At 43.1% G+C, this 20,449-nt stretch overlaps 1 protein-coding gene across 1 annotated transcript in view; it reads left to right on the forward strand.

Moving 5' to 3' along the window:
- The window catches only part of GNA12 (G protein subunit alpha 12), a 40,162-nt gene extending 21,926 nt beyond the window's left edge, over positions 1–18,236 (forward strand). Inside the window, exons 3-4 of the mRNA XM_059484833.1 lie at positions 10,069–10,119; positions 11,111–18,236. Coding sequence (XP_059340816.1) covers positions 10,069–10,119; positions 11,111–11,680 — 621 coding nt within the window. The 3' untranslated portion in view covers positions 11,681–18,236. The remainder of the gene's footprint in view (positions 1–10,068; positions 10,120–11,110) is intronic.
- Positions 18,237–20,449: the final 2,213 nt, after the last annotated feature.

A 20,449-nucleotide genomic window follows, 5' to 3' on the forward strand; every position in this document is an offset into this window, starting at 1 on the left:
TGCTGCTGTTCCAGGAAATATCTCAGTGCTCCAAAGTGCTACAAACCAAGCAGCTGATAAGCAAACACTGGTGGAGGGAGCAGAGCTGTTGAGTGCCTTCCCAAAGGAGAAGGGTGAGGTTAGCTCAGTGTTTCACTTCTCCTTTCTCAGCTGCACTGCTGGAAAAGCTTCTGTCACAAAGGCAGCCTGGTCCTCACCTTCTCTAGTTTGCAGCTACCCCTAAAGCAGCTCTGAGGAGCAAACCTGTTTCTCTCAATTATTGACTCAGGATTTGGGGGAGGGCAGGAAAAATTCTTGGAAACATCATGCAAGATTTTCTGTTTGAGAAAGTGGAAAACATGTTGCTCTGAGAAGTAATTTATTGACACCTTTCAAATGTCTCCTCTGTATACAACACAGATTCCTGCAGTCAGACTGAGGCAGACTTGTGCTTCACTTGGCTTTGCTCCTGAACAAACTGTTGCTGTTTGTCCTTAGAAGGTCTGCTCTCCACCCCACCCCCAAAGCTCTTAATTTGACTTGCTTTCCTTGATACTCCCTTAATTCCACTTTGGAAAACTCAGTAGAATCTCAAACTGAAAAAGCACTGCTTTATTGATGGAATTCTTTCCCATTTAATTCCACCTCTGGATTTAAGGCTTTGATCCATGTGGTTTCAGTCTGGTCAGAGTACAGCAGTGAATCAGTCATGGTGTTGGACGTGGGCAGGAGACAAAAGAACACCTACTGTATTCTCCTTTTCTGTCCTTTCTTGCAGCCCAGCACATGCATTCCTGCTTGCAGGGAGTTCAGCTGCCCATCCACGTGGCTGGACTGCTGCCCTCTCTCCAGTTCAGTAGGATGTGACCAAGGCTTTAATTAGGATTTTTTTAATAGGCTAGTCTGCTCAACAGCTTGGAAAAGTTTGTTAAACTCACTTCGTTTTCCACTTCATTTTCTTCTATGTGTTGCTGAGGCCTTAAGGATAGAAGCTGCCACCTATTTCTAATCACAGATTTCATCTTTAGATTTGTTTTCAGATCTGAAAGAGAACAAATTCTGAAGTTGAAAATAGTCCAGGTTGCATGAAATCTTCATACTGAAGTATCAATAGGGTGGAGGTTTAAGTGCAGATTTGAAGAATTCCTCCTCTCATGCCAAAACAGATGTCACAAAGGGAGAGACTATTTAGAATAGCTGATATGTTTTGATGTGAATAGATAAAAAACCTTGCAAGGTAATGCAGGATGAGAATCCCCATTGATTGGAAAAGCACTGGGGGGCAGACAGGGTAACAACAGGCAGAAACTGCACCTCAGGGCTGGTCAATTCTGAGTCTCTTAGAATTCACAAATACCAAACTTTTATTGAAAAAGGACGTTTTTGTTTCTGGGGCAAATGATTTTTGAGAGTCAGCTGTGAAGCTGCCTTAGGGAGTCCCTCAGACCTGCAAGCCTTGTGCTGTCTGTGGCTGAGCCTGCCAAGCACTGAGGTAATGGGCATGGGGCACAACGTCAGAGTAATGTAAGCAAGGTGGAACTTAATTGCTGTCTGCACTCTATTCTCTACACACTTGATTTTCTAGAAATCAAACTGTTAAATAGCACACCTGAGTGCAGCTGAGACTTAGGTTGCATTTTAGCTGAGTTTTGCCTAAAACCTTTCTTTCAGATTCTGAGCAGCTTTCTGAGTTTTGCAAGGCCATCATTTTATTCTGCCCATCTAAAAACATCTCAGTTGTATACATACAGAAAATGAGAATCTTACTTAGAACAAAATTTTAAAGAAATATGAAGGATGAATGACACTTTGCAATCCTTATAGTCACCATTTAACAACAGACAAATATCAGTATGACAAGTCTGAGCTGATATTCCCCAGAAAGTGGAGCATTAGGGCACTGCAGCAAATCTTTGCTGTGTAAGTGGAGCAGGAAGCATCGTTCTGCAAGATACTCAAGGTTATGCCTCTTGTAAGTGCATCCAAGTTGCTGAGCTTTCCAGCTGGCCACCTGCCATGGAAAAGTCCAAGCTTAACATTCTCTCATGGCTGGTGTTAGCTGCTTTTTCAGCCCACAAGATCTAAGATATTTATTTCCCATCCCTTGATCTGATAAGATTTGAAAGGGAAACTCACTGGTAAACTTGTGATTTAGTCTTGATCAGATAGTCAGTACTGCTGACTAGATTAATTCAGGAGGTACTTTTTTTTTTTTGTCACTGTCTGTTCTAGTTCTGCAGATGTCTCCTGTAAACAAAGCAAGTTTCTGGTTTGCATTCTGACCTGATGGGAGTAAGGAATAACTGGACTATGCATCATTCCAGGGGATGCAGAAACATCCAGCTGCTTCTAAATTCTGCCATAGTGGTTGAAGATGCCCATTTTTCCATGGCAGCTGCCCACAGAGAATAAATGGGATAATTTACTGGTGATAGGCCAGAATCTTGGCTCCATTCCTCCTTGTGCAGTCAGGACTTTGTTCTAGCAGTGCAGGGGTGCTGGCTCAGTGCTGTTGGGGTGCTGATGTGGCTGTGCCTGGGATGAGGAGCTGAGCCTGGCGTGTGCTCACTCAGCTCCACGAGAACCTCCGGAGAGGAGATGAAAGAGCCCTGGCAGCACTTGCAGACAATGAATTCCCTTGGACAGTTGGCAGGGAAACAGGAAGGAATCCTTCCATGGGATGCTTAGGAGTAGGTCTGGCAGCCACCCGTGCCAGCCCTGAGCCGGGCTCGCTGCTGATCTTGGATGCAGTTGTTGGACTATTTTAGTTGTTTAAACATAGCTGTGATTCTTCCACATGAATTTGGTCTATATCCCCTTGCATCCACTCCTCAACTCTTGCTAGCTGCTGGTCAGTGAAGGGTAGGACATGCTGAATCCCTGTTAATCCTTAACCCCGATTACGGATTTTTCTAGATTTATTTTTTTGAAAGCTAATATTTAACATATTTATGTTACACTTTTTGTGTTGTTTGTGGCCAGTACTGTTTTCTCTGCTGTTTGCACCTGTTTTTTTTCCAGCCACTGCAAATCTGTGAAGCAGAAACAGCAGTGATTAAGACAGTAAGTATGAGTAAAATCAAAATTACAGGGTTTTTTTGTTAATGTTTCTTGAAGCTTTTAGTGTAGGATGGAGCCTGCCTTAGTCTATTAACAGAAAATTCCTTTCTTCCTGGAGGCACTGCTGCTGGTGTGCATATTTGAGACAAATGAACAGAATTGTTAACCTAGTCCAAAAGTAATTTATCTCATCTACATCCTGTTGATGTAGAAATACTTAGAATTTCAGGAAAAAATGTAACTCTAGTTTTCCCTTGCAGCACTTGGGAGAAAGAATTGCTGTATTAGATTGCTGGAAAAAGCTAACACATGTTAAGAGTTGCCCTCAGCAAAGAACCCTGCTCCTGTGTGAGTGTTTCTTTGCTGCAAGGCTGGAATTGCAGTCACAGGATTCCACAAATCTTAGTACTGATGTGGAAGCTCTGATTAACCTATGGTTTTTCTGGAGAATTAAATAAATATTTATCACCTATTATTTTCCATATGCTTAAAAGCACAGCTAGGCCATGTGTCATGGAGGATGAGTTGATATAAACCCACCCTGTCATGTACAAACACATTTTTCCATTGCCTGTTTGGACTGAGATGACAAATAATGAATTTTTTAAATATTTTCAGATCTTAACATCTGATACCTGCAGTATGTGAACAGGCAGGAGAAAGGAGAGGTAATTTTTAGAAGTTTGGAACCATATGGTATTTTTTTGTAGTTGGCATGTTTGTAGGGTCCAGATAGCAGCAAGTTGGATAAGCACTGGAGTTGCTGGATGGGAGCCAGGAGCTCAGTCTGTTGTTAAGGAGGAAGTTAAATAACACTGGAGAGATTTGATAGCTGGAATTCTGTACAGCTTAAATAAGAAGTGGTTGGTCTCTGTACTGGAGCTGGTGATTTAATGAAACATTAATGTTTGTCTTGTGTCAATAAATTTCGATGTCCAGACAGGATGTAGAATATCTGTAGAGCAGAATTGCAGTGTCCAATGGGCACCAGCATTACAGGGCAATTTAGTTTACTTCAGCATCCTCTGGGGGAATTCTTAACAAGCACAGACTTGCTCACCTCCTTGGAAAATAATACTGAATTCATCAGCTGTCAGAGAGGAGAGAACACATTTCTGGCTGCAGTAAATCCATGCCCTGTTAGCAGTGGGGCTGAATAGAAGTGCAGATTTAGCAGGAATCTCTTGAAGGAGCCTGCAGCCTTGGGGAAGGGGAGTTGTTTATTTGTAGCTGTCCCTCAGGAGGGTTTCAGCCCTTGGGCAGAAGCAGGGTGCAGAGCCTGAGCCCTTCACTTCCCAAGGATTTGTGAGTTGTGGTGGCAGGGTGTCATCCTGCTGCTTGTGTCCAGTTTGATGGTGAGGTTTTGGTTCTAATTTAAGTTCCCAAAACCTTGGCTAATCTAACTCCTGAACATTTTAAAGTACTGGGCTCCTGGTTATTTTATAACCTGGCTTCTCCCTTGGGCCTCTTGCTTTTCTAAAACATCTGAAGTGGTGACATTCAGACCCCTTACAGTCAAGAGGTGATGGACATCCCAGGAAACCTGGAAAAGGGGAGATCTCAGTGTTTGCAAACAAAGATTTTGCTTTTTGTCTCTGTGTCTCAAGCAGCCCTCATGGAATAGTTCCTTAGATAAAGGCCAGCTTTGGATGAAATTGTGTCATTGCTTTCAGTCCATCCCATTTATGTATCCAAGATCTCAGAGCTGGGAGATTCCCAAACATCTTCCTAGGGTCTCCTGGATTCCCTCTGTGTTTCTCAGCCCTGCTGCTGAATGTTTTCAGCTCCTGAGCAGAGGGTGGATGCCCAACACTGCTGTTTTTATCTGGATATTTTATCTGGATGTGGTGTCCTCTCACCTTGCAGACTCTGCTGCAGTTTGTGGCTGTTATTTGCAGTATCTGTTTCTCTGTAGTGTGGGAATTCTGTTAGATCTGTATTTTGTGTTCTGTTTGATCTGTGTTAGATGCTTCCTTGAAGTACAACATTTCCTTCCTCTGTGGTTTAATCCATCATCTGAAACAAGCTAAGACTGACAGGTCTACCTTAAGTTGTGCACTCTAAATTTAGCAGCCAGAGACAGAATGATCAGGAAGGGCTAAATTAATATTATGTCAAAAAGGCCTTGGGACAAGGAAAGGAAAAAAGCCAATTTGGAACAGAGGGTCCCCTTTCAAGTCTTGTAGTTCAGAGCAGAATATAGAGGAACTGCTTTTCAGCAGGAAAAGTTTGAAATGAGCCAGTATTTTGGGGAACTGGACAATGGGATGTGTCACTGTCCTTTATGGTCTGACCAAGGCTCACTCTAAATAACTGGGGGTTACAGTGGCAGGTTGATAAATTCTGGCCTTGCAGAACATGTCTGATTTTCTGGGGGTATTTTAAAGATTGCTGTGCATTATTTTCATGCAGCAAATACTGCTTGGGATCCCAGACCAAACTGAGGCTATCAATGGCAAAGGAAGTGATGCCAGATTAGTTATAATATTTCTGTGTGCAGATTTCCAATGTGCTCTGAATGTAGCCTGAAGGGACAGGGATGTTGAGTTCAATCATTATTTTCATGGTGACTTATTTGGAGCTCATGTTAAGATGGCATTCACATTGCCCAAAGTATGTAGATTAAAAATTCTTTTTTTTTCATGGCTTTCGCCCCTTGAGAATGCTGTGGTCAAAATAATCTAGAATATAAAAAGAGTTTTAGAGGACTATTTCAGGAAGCAGGAGTATATGTTTACATTTCAACTTTCCTCCCTTTCTCTTCCACCAGTCACTTTTTAAACAAATTGCACTATTTTCTCTGGCTTCACCAAACTTTATACAGTAGATAGGCCAGTTTCAAAGAATAACAATTTTTTTTTTTAAATAATCCAATAGCAATACTGCACTGTGGGCTCATTTGAGGCCTTCTGTTTGTGTTTCTTGATTCCCCCAGTTCCCAGATGTGCAGTGACTCATCCCCCTGAACAATGGGAACAGCATCTCCAGCTCCTTCTCTTGGTCCCAGTGGCAGAACTGTTACTCAGAGGGAGGGGAGCTCCGAGTGACACAGTGAGTCACCCCAGCTTTGTGGTCACTCCTGTGTGGGGAGCAAGGAGTGGAGCACCAGTGGTCACTGCTGTACTCTGGGGCTCTAGAAAAGGATCATCTGAGCTACATGAAATTCATAACTCAGAGGTCAATGCTCCCTCCCCCGCAGCTGTCCCGTAAAACACGGGCTGTGGGTGCAGGAGACACCACTGCAACATCTTGATTTATTATCAAGGAGGATGAAAATCCATAGAAATAGCCAACTGCCTTGTAACTTTGCAGTGTGAAATGTGCTAATCAAGCACTAGTTAAAAATAAAATAAAATAAATAAGAAATGTCAGTGTGTAAATGCTTCACTGACAGACTTTGCTCAGACTGTGACAGGACAGGGCTTCCTATCTCAGTATTGTGCTGGTTGAAATGAATGTCTTTCATATTTTAAAAGCCTTATTTATGAATAATGTTAAAATATTTTTAAAGGAAATAGTGTACTATTAGGACAATGCAAGACACGAGTCTTTTTAAATCTGAAAGGCAGGAGCTCAACAACTTCCTATGAGCACCATTGATCTGAAGAAGTTTCTGGAGCTGCCACAGTTTTTCTTGCAACATCAGCCTGTAAAAGATCTGATCTGGATCTTTTTTGTTTGTTTTCTAAGAGAACACACCACGATGTGATTATATTCAGGGAGTTAGACTTTGTATAAATACACATAGAGGGTATAAATATACATATATTATAAATAACTTCAGCTTTCATTTCTACTTTGCAAGCATAGCTTGAAATAGATTGTGACGTTAAAATAAGCTTTCTTTTTCCCCAACAGAACCATTAAAATACTGAAATTGAAGTCATCAATCTGCATAAAGTTATTTTTAGTATCTGATGAATCAATTGCAAATATTTGCTGACACTTTTACAGGAAGTCATGGTCATGGACCTGAAATAACTGGCTGAGATCTGGAGGAGGAGAGCACTTGAACTGCTAATCCAGCTTTGAATGGAGCTGAATTGCTGGGTGGATATTGGGGAAACACTAAATATTTGCACTGAAAAAGCCAAACCCGCTTCTTTATGGCCAGTGTCATGAAGAGAAAAAATAATTCAACACAAAAGAGACAGCTGATATTTATTTTGATAATTACTTGCTTTGAATGGAAAATCTACTTTCATTTAGAAACTGTGTGTGTATTTTTATATACATACATTTATATACATAAGCTTTTGTTTGTGTGTGTGTATAATGCCCAAAGCATGAGACAGCTTTGCATAAATAATAATTTATTAGTGAATTCAAAAGTCCATTGAAGTGCAGCTTGATATAAAACTCTGTGAATTTGACTTCTAGATGTAATTAATATTACTGTCTGAATGACTAGGAAAAATGAATATAGAAAGGAATGTTCAGTTAGTATAATTGTTCTAATTAGAAACATTAATAGCAAACAGTTGTGAAACCTGGAGTTTCCATATTTTCCTCATTTAATACATTACATGTTACTCATCACATCAGTTAATGCCCCGTGCCTGTGTGTGCTGCTGCCTGGAGGAGCTGAATGTGCTTCCCAGAACATCCCAGTTTGCTGGAAATCTGACTAAGATGTAGGACAAGGTTATTCCAGAAGCCCTTGGAGCAGGAACTGAGTTCACACTTCCCTAGAACTTGATGAAGAATCATTAATCAGGGAATCATTAAAGCAGGAGGTTTTGAGTGTGCACACTGGGTTTGGGCTTATTACTCTGGCACGTTTTTGGTAGGTGTTTTTCCTCCCTTCATGTTTGTGTGCTTTAATGTTTTGAGGGTTTTTAAACTTCAAACCCTCTGGAGCTCGTTGAGGCTTTGTTGTTTTGGCTGGAAACAGATATTTTGACTTAGGTCCTGGATGCCTTTGGATTCTGTGCTAGAAGAGAATATTCAGATTCCTTCAGATCTGTTAGATCATGCATATGGTGCTCACACCTGTTCCAGCCACCTGACTTACCCAGCTCTCCCAGTGCTCTGCCATTGCTGATGAAAATTTCCCTGAATAAATTACATGGCTTAATTGCAATGTTAATAAGAGCTGGGTAAGAATCTAGAGAAGTCTGTTTTCCTTACATCAGACATGAACGTGTATTTTTCCATTAATCAGTTGATTTTCTTAGCTCCCTATCAACATACAGAATGTCAGTGTGATGGATGGTGGGGTGGGAATTAGGGGAGGCAGAAGCTGTAAATCAGGAGATCCTGCCTGTGTCCCTGCATTTCACAGGCACGTGGCTGCTCCTGCTCCAGCCTGGGAGGGGGGACAGACAGACAGGGACAGACAGGAAGGGAGTCTTGCAGCAGCTGGGTAGAAAACTGGAAGAATGTCCATCAGAAATGGCCCCTTTGCAGTATTTTTGCACATCTGAAGGAGCTGTGTGGGATGGAGCACAACAGATAGAGAAGGGGTTTTTTGTGGCTTCAGTGATCTTTTCTTTCTGGGTTCTCCCATCTCCTGAATATGACTAATGCTGTACAGGAAGCCCTTTTCTCTTATTCATGCAGTCTGTGATATCTCTTCTGATCCACAGAGTGCCAAAAAATGCAGGAAATTACTTTCACCTTATGAAAATTCATGATTGTAAGGAAGCTCTTAGAGCAATTGTTCTTTGGAAACTTCCCCTCTCCCCCACCCCACCCCCCAAAAAAAGAAGTGTTTTTTTTTTTTCTGCCAGCAATCCATTGTAAATCTTTTGTTGATACGTGGTAGTCTTTTGCAAATCCGTGTGTTCTCTCTCCTTTATGAAAAGAACACTTCCAGTTTTGAATGTTAGAAAACAATAAGCTGCAGCTCCTTTTGTGTGTGCCTTCTGCTGGGAGTGTGTACTTGTCCAACACTGAGTCCTCTGATCTCCAGTCTGGTTCCTCACAATGAACTGTTGTGTTCATCTGTTCAGAGTTGTACTGGGGGCAGGATTTCTGTTCTGTCTCAGGGCTATGGTGTAGAGGAGGATGTGGGGTTTAAGAGTTTATATTGCAGCTGGAGTACTTTGAGGAAGTTCCATTCTGAATTAGTGACTTGGTGAGGGCACCTACTGTCATTTGGTCGTGACTGACAGCCCTGCTCTGGGATAAGGAATGGATTTCCCTGCCTAAAATCACTAAAAGGCAGCAGGATTTTCCACTTTATCATTCACATGACATGGCTACAACTCCAAGGCATATCCTGAACAATAAAGAAGACTTACTGAATTACTTCTTCATGAAAGGAAGCATTTGCTGGAGGGTTTCACTCCAGAGTAGTCTGCATCTGTATGGAAACAATATTGTTATTTCTTTAAAAGTCTGTGCAGGGCTTCTTGTCCCCACTTAATGCAGAGGGGCCCTTAGTTTGATAAAACACCAAATCCTCTTACACAAGAGTAAATTTTCACACAAGAATGACTTCTCCCTGAACACATTTCTATTTTCTTCTTGATAAAATTGCTAAAAGACTTTTCACAAGATGAGCAAGTCAGTTATTAAAAGTCTTGAGCCCAGAAGGGGAGCTGTCTGTATAAGAGCAAGTCCTTGAAAATGCTCCTTTTTTACTTTGTTTGTGACAAGCAAGTCTAGCTTAAATCATCATAAATTGTGGGAGACTTACATCTTCCACTTTTCTAGGATATGCTTTTGTTCACTGTTATGAATTTTAAACAAACTAGACTGGTTTCTTATAAGTGTTTCATTTTTTACTCCCACTCAGTGTCAGTTAACTGCACTTATCTTACAAGGGGAAAAAAGCCAAATTCTTTAAGTCAAAGAACTGACTTTATAACACTACTCTTTTATTGTAGAGATTTACTGGATAGATCTGAGCATTTGTGCAAATCTCTTCTCAACTTAGAGTAATACCACCATTAGATCACCAATATATTTTTCTAACTGGAAAAATCAGTTAGACCTCAGTTCATGCTGGGCAGAAGGCCTTGGTTCTGTTGGATTTGCTGTCCTAGACACAAGCTCACTTCCCATATCTTTGCTTTTCCACAGGGGGAATCAGTGAAATACTTCCTGGATAACCTGGATCGGATCGGTCAGCTGGTAAGAAACTTCTCCTTCTGAAGCACAGAGCTCCAGGAGCCAAGGAGAGCCTGAGTGTGCTGTGATTAATGGGGTTTGCTTGGGGGTTTTGGTTTGTTTATGAAATAATTACGCATTAAATTCAGTGTTCTTTCTGTAGGAACAGTAAATTGCAGCTTTCTGAAACTGAAGCTTAGCATTTGTTTAATCTTTTTTGACAGACAACAAATGGAAGTTGTATTTGTGCACATGTTTTATCAGCCCTTCTGTGCAGTCTCTGGATCTCATTTGCTTTTCCTGATGTTCTGAGGGCTGCTGCTGCGTAAGGTAGCAGAATGAAACCTTAATAAAATAAAAACCATTCCTGGCACTTGTAGGATTCAAAATCTGTAATGAAAACAAACATCTGTCTGGACACTTGGAGGAGAAAGAAGAGAGATGATTTTCCTAAACAGTAGCAATGATAAGGCTCTGAAGAACAAATTTCTCTACAGCAGTAGATTGGGCCAGAGCCTGTGGTGGAATCTGTTGCTGTACTTGCTGGTCATAGTGTGAACCTGGAAGAAGAATTTCCAGTAAAGGTTTCAAGATGGTCCTTGTAAGAGTAATGAACTGTGGAAAAGCTACATTAAAAAAAAAAAAAAAAACTTTTAGTGATAAGTTGATCTGCTTTATTGAATGCTACCTAAGTGGCAGTAACACTGTAGCTAAGAATTTCATGATGAAAAAATACATTTCAATCTTAAACCAAGAGGCTTGATGGATGGAAGTGTGAAGTAGTGAATTAGTCCTTTATTTTTGTTCTCATATGTCTCGGGATCCTCTGTAGCTGTTTACCAGTCTTGAGCTAAATGGTCAAGAGGCCAGTGTTTTAAAGCTGAGTATTCATTCTTTATCTGATAATATTTAAATTTAAAAGCAGCTCTTGGTGATTTTACCCATTCATTCAGTATCAGGCATTAGCCAGAATTTTTGAAGGACTTTTTTGACACTTCTCTCCTTTCTTTTGCAGAACTATTTCCCCAGCAAACAAGATATTTTGCTGGCCAGAAAAGCCACCAAGGGGATAGTAGAGCATGATTTCATCATTAAAAAAATTCCTTTCAAGATGGTGGATGTAGGGGGACAGAGATCTCAGCGTCAAAAATGGTTCCAGTGCTTTGATGGAATAACTTCCATTTTGTTCATGGTCTCCTCCAGCGAATACGACCAGGTCCTCATGGAAGACAGGCGCACAAACAGACTCGTGGAGTCCATGAATATCTTTGAGACAATAGTCAACAACAAGCTTTTCTTTAACGTTTCCATTATCCTATTCCTCAACAAGATGGACCTTCTGGTGGAGAAGGTCAAGACTGTCAGCATTAAGAAGTATTTCTCGGACTTCAAGGGCGACCCTCACCGCCTGGAGGACGTGCAGCGTTACCTGGTGCAGTGCTTCGACAGGAAGCGGCGGAACCGCAGCAAGCCCCTGTTCCACCACTTCACCACGGCCATCGACACGGAGAACATCCGCTTCGTGTTCCACGCCGTCAAGGACACCATCCTGCAGGAGAACCTCAAGGACATCATGCTGCAGTGAAGGAGAGCAGCCCCTGCTCTGTTGGAATTTCGCTGGAGGGTTCCATCGGAGTTTTTGATCCTTTCTTTGTGGGCCGTGCGTGCGGCGCGGGGCCCGTGCGAATTCCTTGGCTCAGGAATGCTGTACACTAGCCAGTCCAAACAGAGGAGCTCTAGGCCGGAGGAGTCGTGTTGATGTTAGCTACTGAATCATTTGGACTAAAACACTACTGAAACCTGGCCCTGGTAGGTTCTGTACCGAGTTTGGAACGCTGAATGACACAACCACCGTCTGCCTTCTTGGAGAACAGAAATCTCTGACAAACCATGGATGGAAGACACGTTTCCAATGAATGCTCTTAATTTTTCAGACACTAATTGTACAAACTACCTTTTTTTTTGTAGTTTGGAGGTGCTGAATCGATCAAACTAATCTAACCATGATGAGATTGGCAGCTGTATTGGAGAATGTTAATGGAGGTTCCATTCTTAACCCTTAGGAGTATAACCAGGTCTTGTGTGTGTGTTCAGCTTTGCCAGGGGTCTGGAATCCACCTCCCAAGGTGGATGCACAGCTCTTGTCTGAAGGTTTTGCATGAGTCTCCTGTGGGAGAAGCCTAGAACTGTGTAAGGAAACTCATGTTGGAGTAAATGGGATGGGGACTTGAGGCCTCGCTGATTCGGAGAAGGGTTTATTTTGCACTATGCTTGGAGGGTGTTACATCATGGAAAACTGATTTCCTTGGTGCAGCAGCCTGTGCTGTAGCACCCAGCCATGTATCTGCACAGTGGCTGCTCAAGGGAGATGTGCTCCATGGCCAGCTAGCACTGCCCTCACACCCACAGTGGGGGCAGCATTTGTGAACGTTCAGTATCTCATGTGACAGGGCTTCATCTGAACTCAAAAGTTTAGAAGCTGATTAAACTCTTTAAGCAAAGGTTTTGGTAGCACAGCAGCTGCTTGATTAGTTCCAACAGCTGAGCTTGTAGGAAGAATGAACACCCTGGAGATCCCAGCTTTCCAGCTGCACTGATGGATTTGGACAGCAAGACTTTGCTGTAAAATTAGCCTTTAATCTGTGTCTTAATGGGATCTTCAGCCTGTAGTGATGCACATGGAACTCAGAGCACAGCTGGGTTTGGAGTCACCCCTTTGGGCAGTGGTTTGGGTGTAAAATGGCAAGAGGCTGTGAACAATTTGGGTGTGAACTCCAAATTTCCTTGTGCTCTCAATCTCTGCCAGGTGCCTTTTCTGTGTACGGACATTGAATCTTTTCTACTGCAGTGGGGTACATGGACAAACGAAGATATTGTAGGGCTATCCTTTAGGTAACTCAAACATAGTTTACTGTGCAATTTTTGTCATAGTTTTTATCCAAGGATAAAACCTGAAGGGCTGTTTGTACCCATAAAAAGTCAGCATAAAAAGTCCCTGGAGTTCTTTTCCCCTTTGAGCCTGTAGTGGCATGTCAAAACAAGCAAAGTTTTACTTCAGCTGGTAATCCCATGGGAAATGTGGTCAAAGAAAAGTCCTGTTCCGTTGTCCTTTCATGTTAATTTGGATAAAATCTGGAATCTTTCTTCCCCTCTGAAGCTTGCAGATGTTCATATCAGTATTTTTGTGTAGTTTCCTGATGTAGCAGCCTCCTGGCTTTCCTTGTGCAGGCTCCAGAGTGGAAAAGCTGTGGCTGTTTCAGTGCCTGAATCGACGTAAGAAGCAACTGAGAAGTTGCAGATGGGAAAACCTAACTTAAATTTCAGCAAACTTAAACAGGAATTAGCTTCCTTGTAACAAGTCTTATTTTGCCAGGACCAACTCTGTCTTTTAAATATTTATTAATTTTTAGCCTTGAAGGGGAAGAATGTTACGTGACTAATATTCAGATGGGGGAAAAAATCTTCAGATTATTACATTTGAAAAGGAAAATGTTTCACCACAGCGTGATGCAAAACAAGTTTACTCATCACATAAGGTTGGTTTCTCTGAGCCCATTTGTTTGGTTGAAGACTAAGGCTGCTTTCAAAGCTTTCAGATGTTTTCTGAGTTCTTGGTAGTGGTTTTCACTTCACACAAGACACTGGGAAAGAGGAGGCAGTTGTGGGCTCACCTGACTTCTAGGTTGACTTGACTTGACTTTAGTTCTTAGTTTGCTGTGAGCTTTATTCTTTCACTGAGTTTTCCAGATGAGTTAATATTATGCTTGTTTTCTCAAATTAGTTAAACATTCCCTTTCAACTGTATTTTTTCTCAAGAATTACCTCAGTTTGGTGTCTGAAGCTACTGTAGTTTTACCTGGGAGGCATAGCATGGAATTTCTGTTCTGTTTTTCCCTTGGCACTCATCCATGGTTTTGTATCTTTAGTCACCTTATGGATTTACCCTTCAACAGAGCTAATGATGCAACTTATATTTTAAATAACTTAAAATCTGCACCTGGAAAAGAAACAGCATGAGAGATCTCACTCTGAGCTCTCAAGCTGCTTTTTTTTGTGTGTGTATGATATGGCAGTTTTGCACACTAAGTCAGTTTTAGGGAACCAATTTGCCCACCTTGGGCCCATTATTGCCTTTCTTGTTTTAATTGATGAAATGGGCCTGAGTGTGGGGCTGCAGGTAAAAATCCATGTTTTGTCTCTGTGGGCTCAGAGTTCTGTCAGGTTTGGATAATGATGGATCACACCAGGAACAAGGTCAGGCAACTCTCCTTGCAAAATTCAAGCACTTCCCAAGTTTGCAGAGGAGCTGGCCTGTGGGTAAAAAGGACTTGGGGGTCTTTTTGAACTGTCAGCTTTCTCTGCAAAATACTCATTTTGCCACAGCTGAGGGGGCTTGGGGGTTTTTCCAAGGAAAGTTGTAGCATAGTAAAGCCAGAAAATCATGTTGTGGTAAATCAGTGAATTACTAAAGCAGAGCTTGGGTAGATGAGGGTGTTCACACTTCTAGGGACAGGCCTGCTCGCTTGCTTAGTCCTTTCACCAGAAACAAATAGAAAACTTTATTTTAAGTGACATCGTGGAGAACTTTGCAGGTAAACACAGCTGGAGAGAACATCTTTTTTTGTTAGTTTTATAGGCTTATTGTTCATTTGGCTGGTCAGGAAATGGGTCACAGGCAGGATGATGATCAGATGGAGACCTTGAACAAGAACTTTTTTTTTTTAAAGAAAAAAGCAGCTTTTTACTGTCCCTCCTGACACTTGGGGTCAGTGACAGAATGTTGCAGAGGGGTTGTCTCTCCTGAGGACAAAGAGAGGAAACTCTTGCAGCCTGTGCTTGGGGCAGAGACTTACATAAACCTGGAGTTTAAACAGAAAAACGAAATGGGAGTCATTTTTCCAACACTACTTTGTGTTTGTTGTCCTCAAAACAAGTGTTGAGCTAACAGAGTGTGTCAGCACTCCTGCAGTGCTGGCAGGCTCTGAGCACTCCTTAGATGCATTGCAAGGTGACTTGGTGGAGCTAAAAAGGATGGGTGGTTTTCTGTAAGTGACATATTCAATAGGCACTTGTCACTTTGAAGGAAGGAAATAGTTGTTAATGCTGAAAATGACCTAATGGTGGTTCTGGAATTGAAATTACTGGCCACTCAGTTTTACAGCTCAAAGATGCTTTCAGTTTCATGCAGAGAATGGATCTTGTTTAATATGGCAGCCTAGATTATTTGACTTATTAACTTGATAATATATTTAATTGTTTTAATTGCTGCTGTGTAGAACCTAGAACTAGGCATGTTACAAGAAAGAAGCTCCTGGAGATGACCATTCCCAGGCCTTTGAGGCAGGTAAAGCTGAGCTGCAGCCTGGCAGGCAGAGTAGAGAAAGTAATGGCAAATAAACCATAGGGAAGTGGAGTAGGAAGAGCTCATTTGTACATGGCACTGGAGACAAAAATAGAATTCCCCTAGGACAGCTGAAGTGGCATTTGGTGTGGAAAGTGGTGCATTTGGATGTGTCCCATCCTGTCCATGTGTTGCCCCCCATCCCCGTGGCCTCATTCCCTCTGGGAATTCCCATCCTGGTTACTGTGATCTGCAGAGAAATGTAGAATTAAAGCAGTTCAAGAACAGATGTGGTACCACTGAAGAACCCAGCAGCTCTCTTTAGTGACAGACAGCTGCCTTCCACAGAACAGCATTTTAGAACACAGGTCCTCTGCTGCCTTTATTTGGCTGTCTTTGTATTAACTATGTTTTAACTTATATTAACTTATGTTTTGGAGTCTTTTCTATGTGTGTACTTTATTTCTGGGGGAAAAATCCTTTTGTGCATGGACCTAGAGGATTTCTCTAAAAGGCCCCTCTGATTTTCAAGCAGTGAGTTTGGACACCTGACTTAGCTTGGCTTCTGTCATCAGATTTTCAGGAGTACCTGCTGCATTGATGGGTGATTTGATGTGTGCCAGCTTGAGAGACAAACATGATATGCAACAACACCTCCACACAGTGCAGTTTGTCATGTAAACCAAACACTGAGCTCATGATGAGAGCTGTAAGTTGGGCACTACCCTCTTCTCTGTGTTCTCTCTCTAGTATAAAACCACGGGGTGTAGTCAGGGGTTTAACTTAGCACTGCCAACTCTTTACCTCATACTCTGTAATTCTGTAACACAAAGTGCTGGGTGGGGTGTTTCAGTAGCAACTATAAAACATCTGTGCCTGCTTTTGTAAATGAGCTTTTAACAGTTTTTTTAGGGAGCATCCATTATGGATCAGGAAGACTGGCGTGGTCTGGGCCAGGCTTGGCCTGAGTTCATGCTGACTCCACACAGCTCTAGGTGAGGGCTGCCTGGCCTAGTGAGGAGTAATTGGTAATGCAGGACCTAGTGCTTTTTGATAATGCCTGTTTTGTAATTAGCTGGGGTGATCTCTGCTTTGTGCTGTGACGTGGGCACTTCTTTGTTTAACACTAATCTTTTTTTGCATAGATGGAAATGAGTGAAGCCAGGAGATTTGGAGCTGGAACTGCCTCTCTGCTAACCAGGTGATGCTGCCTCTTTGCTCACCTTGGTGCTTGGGCAGTCCAGCTCCATCCTTGACGTTTTTATCTTGACAATGGCATTTGGAAAGCGGTGTTAAAGTTTGTCTGTGTGTTGATATGCTCGTGTTTTACTGGGTGGGGAGTGTGGAGGTTCTAGATTGTCAGTGCTGGTGGTTCTGTGCCTGGCTTGAGGAGCTGTCCCAGCCCAGCTCTTGGCCTGGGACTGAAGGTTGGATCTTCTGTCTGGTGTGAGAATAGAGGGGGGAAAAGAGCAGCACTAACTTCCAAGGTGGGCATTCTGGTAAAATAAAAAAGCCAAAGTATGTTGGAGGGGAGCAGGAGAGGGGAGCTAGTGTCTAAACAGAGGCCAAAAGCTGATGGTGCTTGAAGGCTGTATTGAAGTGAATGCCATCTGCACTGACCCAAAAGCTCTGAGTGACTCCAGAGAGCCCTTGGCTGTGAATTAAGAGCAGCAGGCTGGCAAGGCTGGCCCTGCCATTGTAAATCTCTCTCTTCATCTGTTCATCACTGGGTGCTAAAACTCAATTTTGATAAAATGCAATATGCAGATCTCTGGCCAGACAGTGCATCTTACTCCTTCCTGACAGCTGCTTAAACTTTCTTCAAGATACCAGAGCACAAGAAGGTAAGAGGCTGTTTCCATTCTTTGAACAACAACTACAACTGATGGAGAGCAACATTTCATTAATAAGTAGGACCCGAGAGAGCATATTTTGAGGGAGGTGGCAGGTCACTTCTCTGCTCTCACTTGCCACTGATCTCTTGTGCAGGTGGTTGGGCACAGAGGCTGAGGGGAGGTGGAAGGGAGCAGGGGCTGGGGGAGGAAGGATCTGCTGGGAGCTCACGAGGCTTGGGAAGGTGCTTGGTGGACTTAGGTTTGGAGAGGTGTGTTCAGAGTCCTGTCTGCATTGGAGCCTTTAACCCTCTGTGGGATAGGGGGAGTTCCTCCAGTTGTGTTGTCTGGAATGTGGAATTGGGCTTGAATTGATGATACAGATTAAAAGGTGTTTCTGGAGACTCCACTGAACAACAGTGCTGGTGTTTCTCGCTCTAGTGAGGAGTTGCCTTGTTTGTGGAATCAAAATGTACAAAACAAACTGACAAAACACCAGGTTATCTGTGGCACAACCACATAGCTTAGGAAGCCAAGTGATGTTATCTTTTATTCTGCAATGTACTTGCTCTCTGGTGCCTATGCATTAACACACATACTATGCAATATCAGTCTTTTTTTAAACCAGTTCACTACATTGGGCAAGAAAGGCCTGAGTTTAGCCTTAATTTTCTTAACAATTCACAGGAAAGTACTTTAAAAACAGTGACAAACTAAAAGAAGGTGGAAAATGCATTAAGTAAAAGCACAGTCCCAGACTGCTCACATAAGTGTCTTTCTAGCACCAAAACAGCATCCGTGATAGAAGCAGCTACTTGCTGTCATAGTTTCAACTTATGAAAACTGTGTACTAGATAAAATTATATTGTGATGTGTAAAAAGTGTATTTTATAGCTTTGGTGACTTAGTTTACTGTTTTGTATATATGAATTTTATAAATCTATTAAAACTTGACTTGTTATACTGTTCCTATGGGTTTTATCTTTCAACAGAGTTTGAGGTGACTTTTTTATTTATTACATTTTTTTTCTGTGAGAGAATTACCTTTTGAGCAAACAGCAGCATGGGCTGGATGGAAGTGCAACTGCTATTCCTGGTTGGAATTATTCTTCCTGAGTGTGTCCAGGAGCTCAGGCTGGTGGCTCATTAACCTGGGTGAAACTTGGAGCTCCTTCATCTGGGGCATTCTGGGCTGGGGCATTGGCACTGCTGGGAGGTGGGAGGGGAGGAACAGCTGGACTTTGCTGATGTGTTGTGGGCTCAGCAAGGGAAGAGAATTGGGCCTGTAGAGATGGGAGCACCTGTTGGAGATCCTCAGTGCTGTGTAGGGTGTGATAATAAATAGCCATGGGGCTGTGGCCCCTGTCTGGGAGCACAGCAGAACCTTGGGAGGGTCACCAGTGTCCCTGTCACACAGCACTGCCCTCCTGTGCTGCCAGACTCTTGGGAATGCCATTAACCTTACCTCACATTCCCTCACTTCCAGAGGTCACATCTGGCAGATTTTTGTGGCCAGTTTGATTGTTTCTTGTGTAACCTGTTAGTGCCAAGTCATTTCCACTGCCAGTGCACAGCTTGAAACATTTCATGGAGCATTTTTGGTCCTTTTTATCAACAATTGCAGCACTTCAGCTGCATCAGGAGTGGCTGCCTCTGTTCCTGGAGCTGGGGGCACTTTCAGGTGAGGTTTATTGCCAGTGTTCAACATCTGTGCTGAGCAGCAATTGCAAATTCAGTTTGCTGTAGCAAAGGGTGCCCAGGTGTGGTCACTGTAACCTGAAAAGCTCTCAGCAGCAGCAGCACCTCCAGGGGATCTCTTTGGAGCTCTGTGGAGCAGAGTGGCCCTTTTGGAGCCCAGATGTTGCTGTGGGATGCCCTTTCCTGGCTCAGCTGTGCAGATGTTGCTCCATAAGAGCAGAGCTGCAGCAGTTGGTTCTGCAGGTGGGTTTGCTCAGTGCCAGTGAGTGCTTGTGCTCCAGGGAGAGCCCAAACTCCATAAATTGTCTTGGAATTACCTTCCCAGGAGCAGTACAACTCCCTGCTCACAACCGGAGTATCTCTTCTGCAATTTCAGAAGATAAAAGGGAAAACATGTCTGTTTCCCCAGGGAGAGGCTGCTCTAAAATGCAAAGTATAGCTTGTGTTTTTGCTCAACTGTACAAGGTGTAAGGTTTGGGATGGTTATAGTAATATTAAAGTATTCCTTAGAACTCTTTGAGGAGAGAAATTAAATAAATCCTTGTGGTCTCTAGCTCCAGCCTGGTATCTCATTATCCTTACAGACTGGGAGGAAGTTTACTCAGTTACTAATCCCAAATTTCTTGCCACTCTTCCCAGGACTGACTGGATCTTGGGAAGCTGTGTGGTGTTAAGGCAGGAAGGGTTAATTAGGACAAGTGCTCAGGGATTTTTACCAAAACTAGCTTTCCCTTAAAGCCTCAGTTTTGCACAGCAGAAGCAGATTTCAGTGAGAAGTTCCATTTTTAGGGGAGAGGTGGTCACAGCCACTGTTAAATCACAAAGTGATCATGCTGATGAAATGTCTGTGGGAGGTGCCGCTTTTTCCTCTCCCCCTCTTGCAAGCTGTTGGAGGCAATTGCACCCCGAACTACTAAAGGGCATGGAGTTTTTAATTGTGCTGGGTTTTTTTCCCTCTGGACAGTGGCTTTGTCTCCCCTCTCCCTTCAGCTCCAGCAAGGCCTTGTTTAGTGGAATGTTCTGCCTGTTTATTCTTGGGAGAAGATATTTGTCTTTATGGGCTCGTAAAGCTATTAAAAGCCTGGTTTTTACTATGTTCAGCATTAGACTTCAGAAATTGCTTCAAAACAAGTGTCCTTGAGCTTGGGGCAGAGGGGGTGAGGCTGGGCTGCCTTGGTGGGGCAGGGAGCTGCAGGTGGCCACAGGATGGTGTGGTGTGGGAGCTGCTCTGAGCCGCAGGAGCCCAACATGGATCTGTGCTGGGCATTAGGGGTTGTTACATGGGAACCAGCAGCAGCTGCAGGAGGAGGTGCTGGTTCTGCTGGGGCATCTCCTGAAGGTGGCTCAGGTGCAGGATTCATGGTCTGCCTCTCACCACGAGCCAGAGGAGCACCAGCAGTGCCTTCCAGAGCCCTGGGCCATGCCCATGGAGCCTGGGGCAGGCTGCTGGCACTGTGGCCTCTGGGACCTGCTGGCCCTGCCC

This window comes from Ammospiza nelsoni, chromosome 17 (genome assembly GCF_027579445.1).
Source record: "Ammospiza nelsoni isolate bAmmNel1 chromosome 17, bAmmNel1.pri, whole genome shotgun sequence".
NCBI lineage: Eukaryota > Metazoa > Chordata > Aves > Passeriformes > Passerellidae > Ammospiza > Ammospiza nelsoni.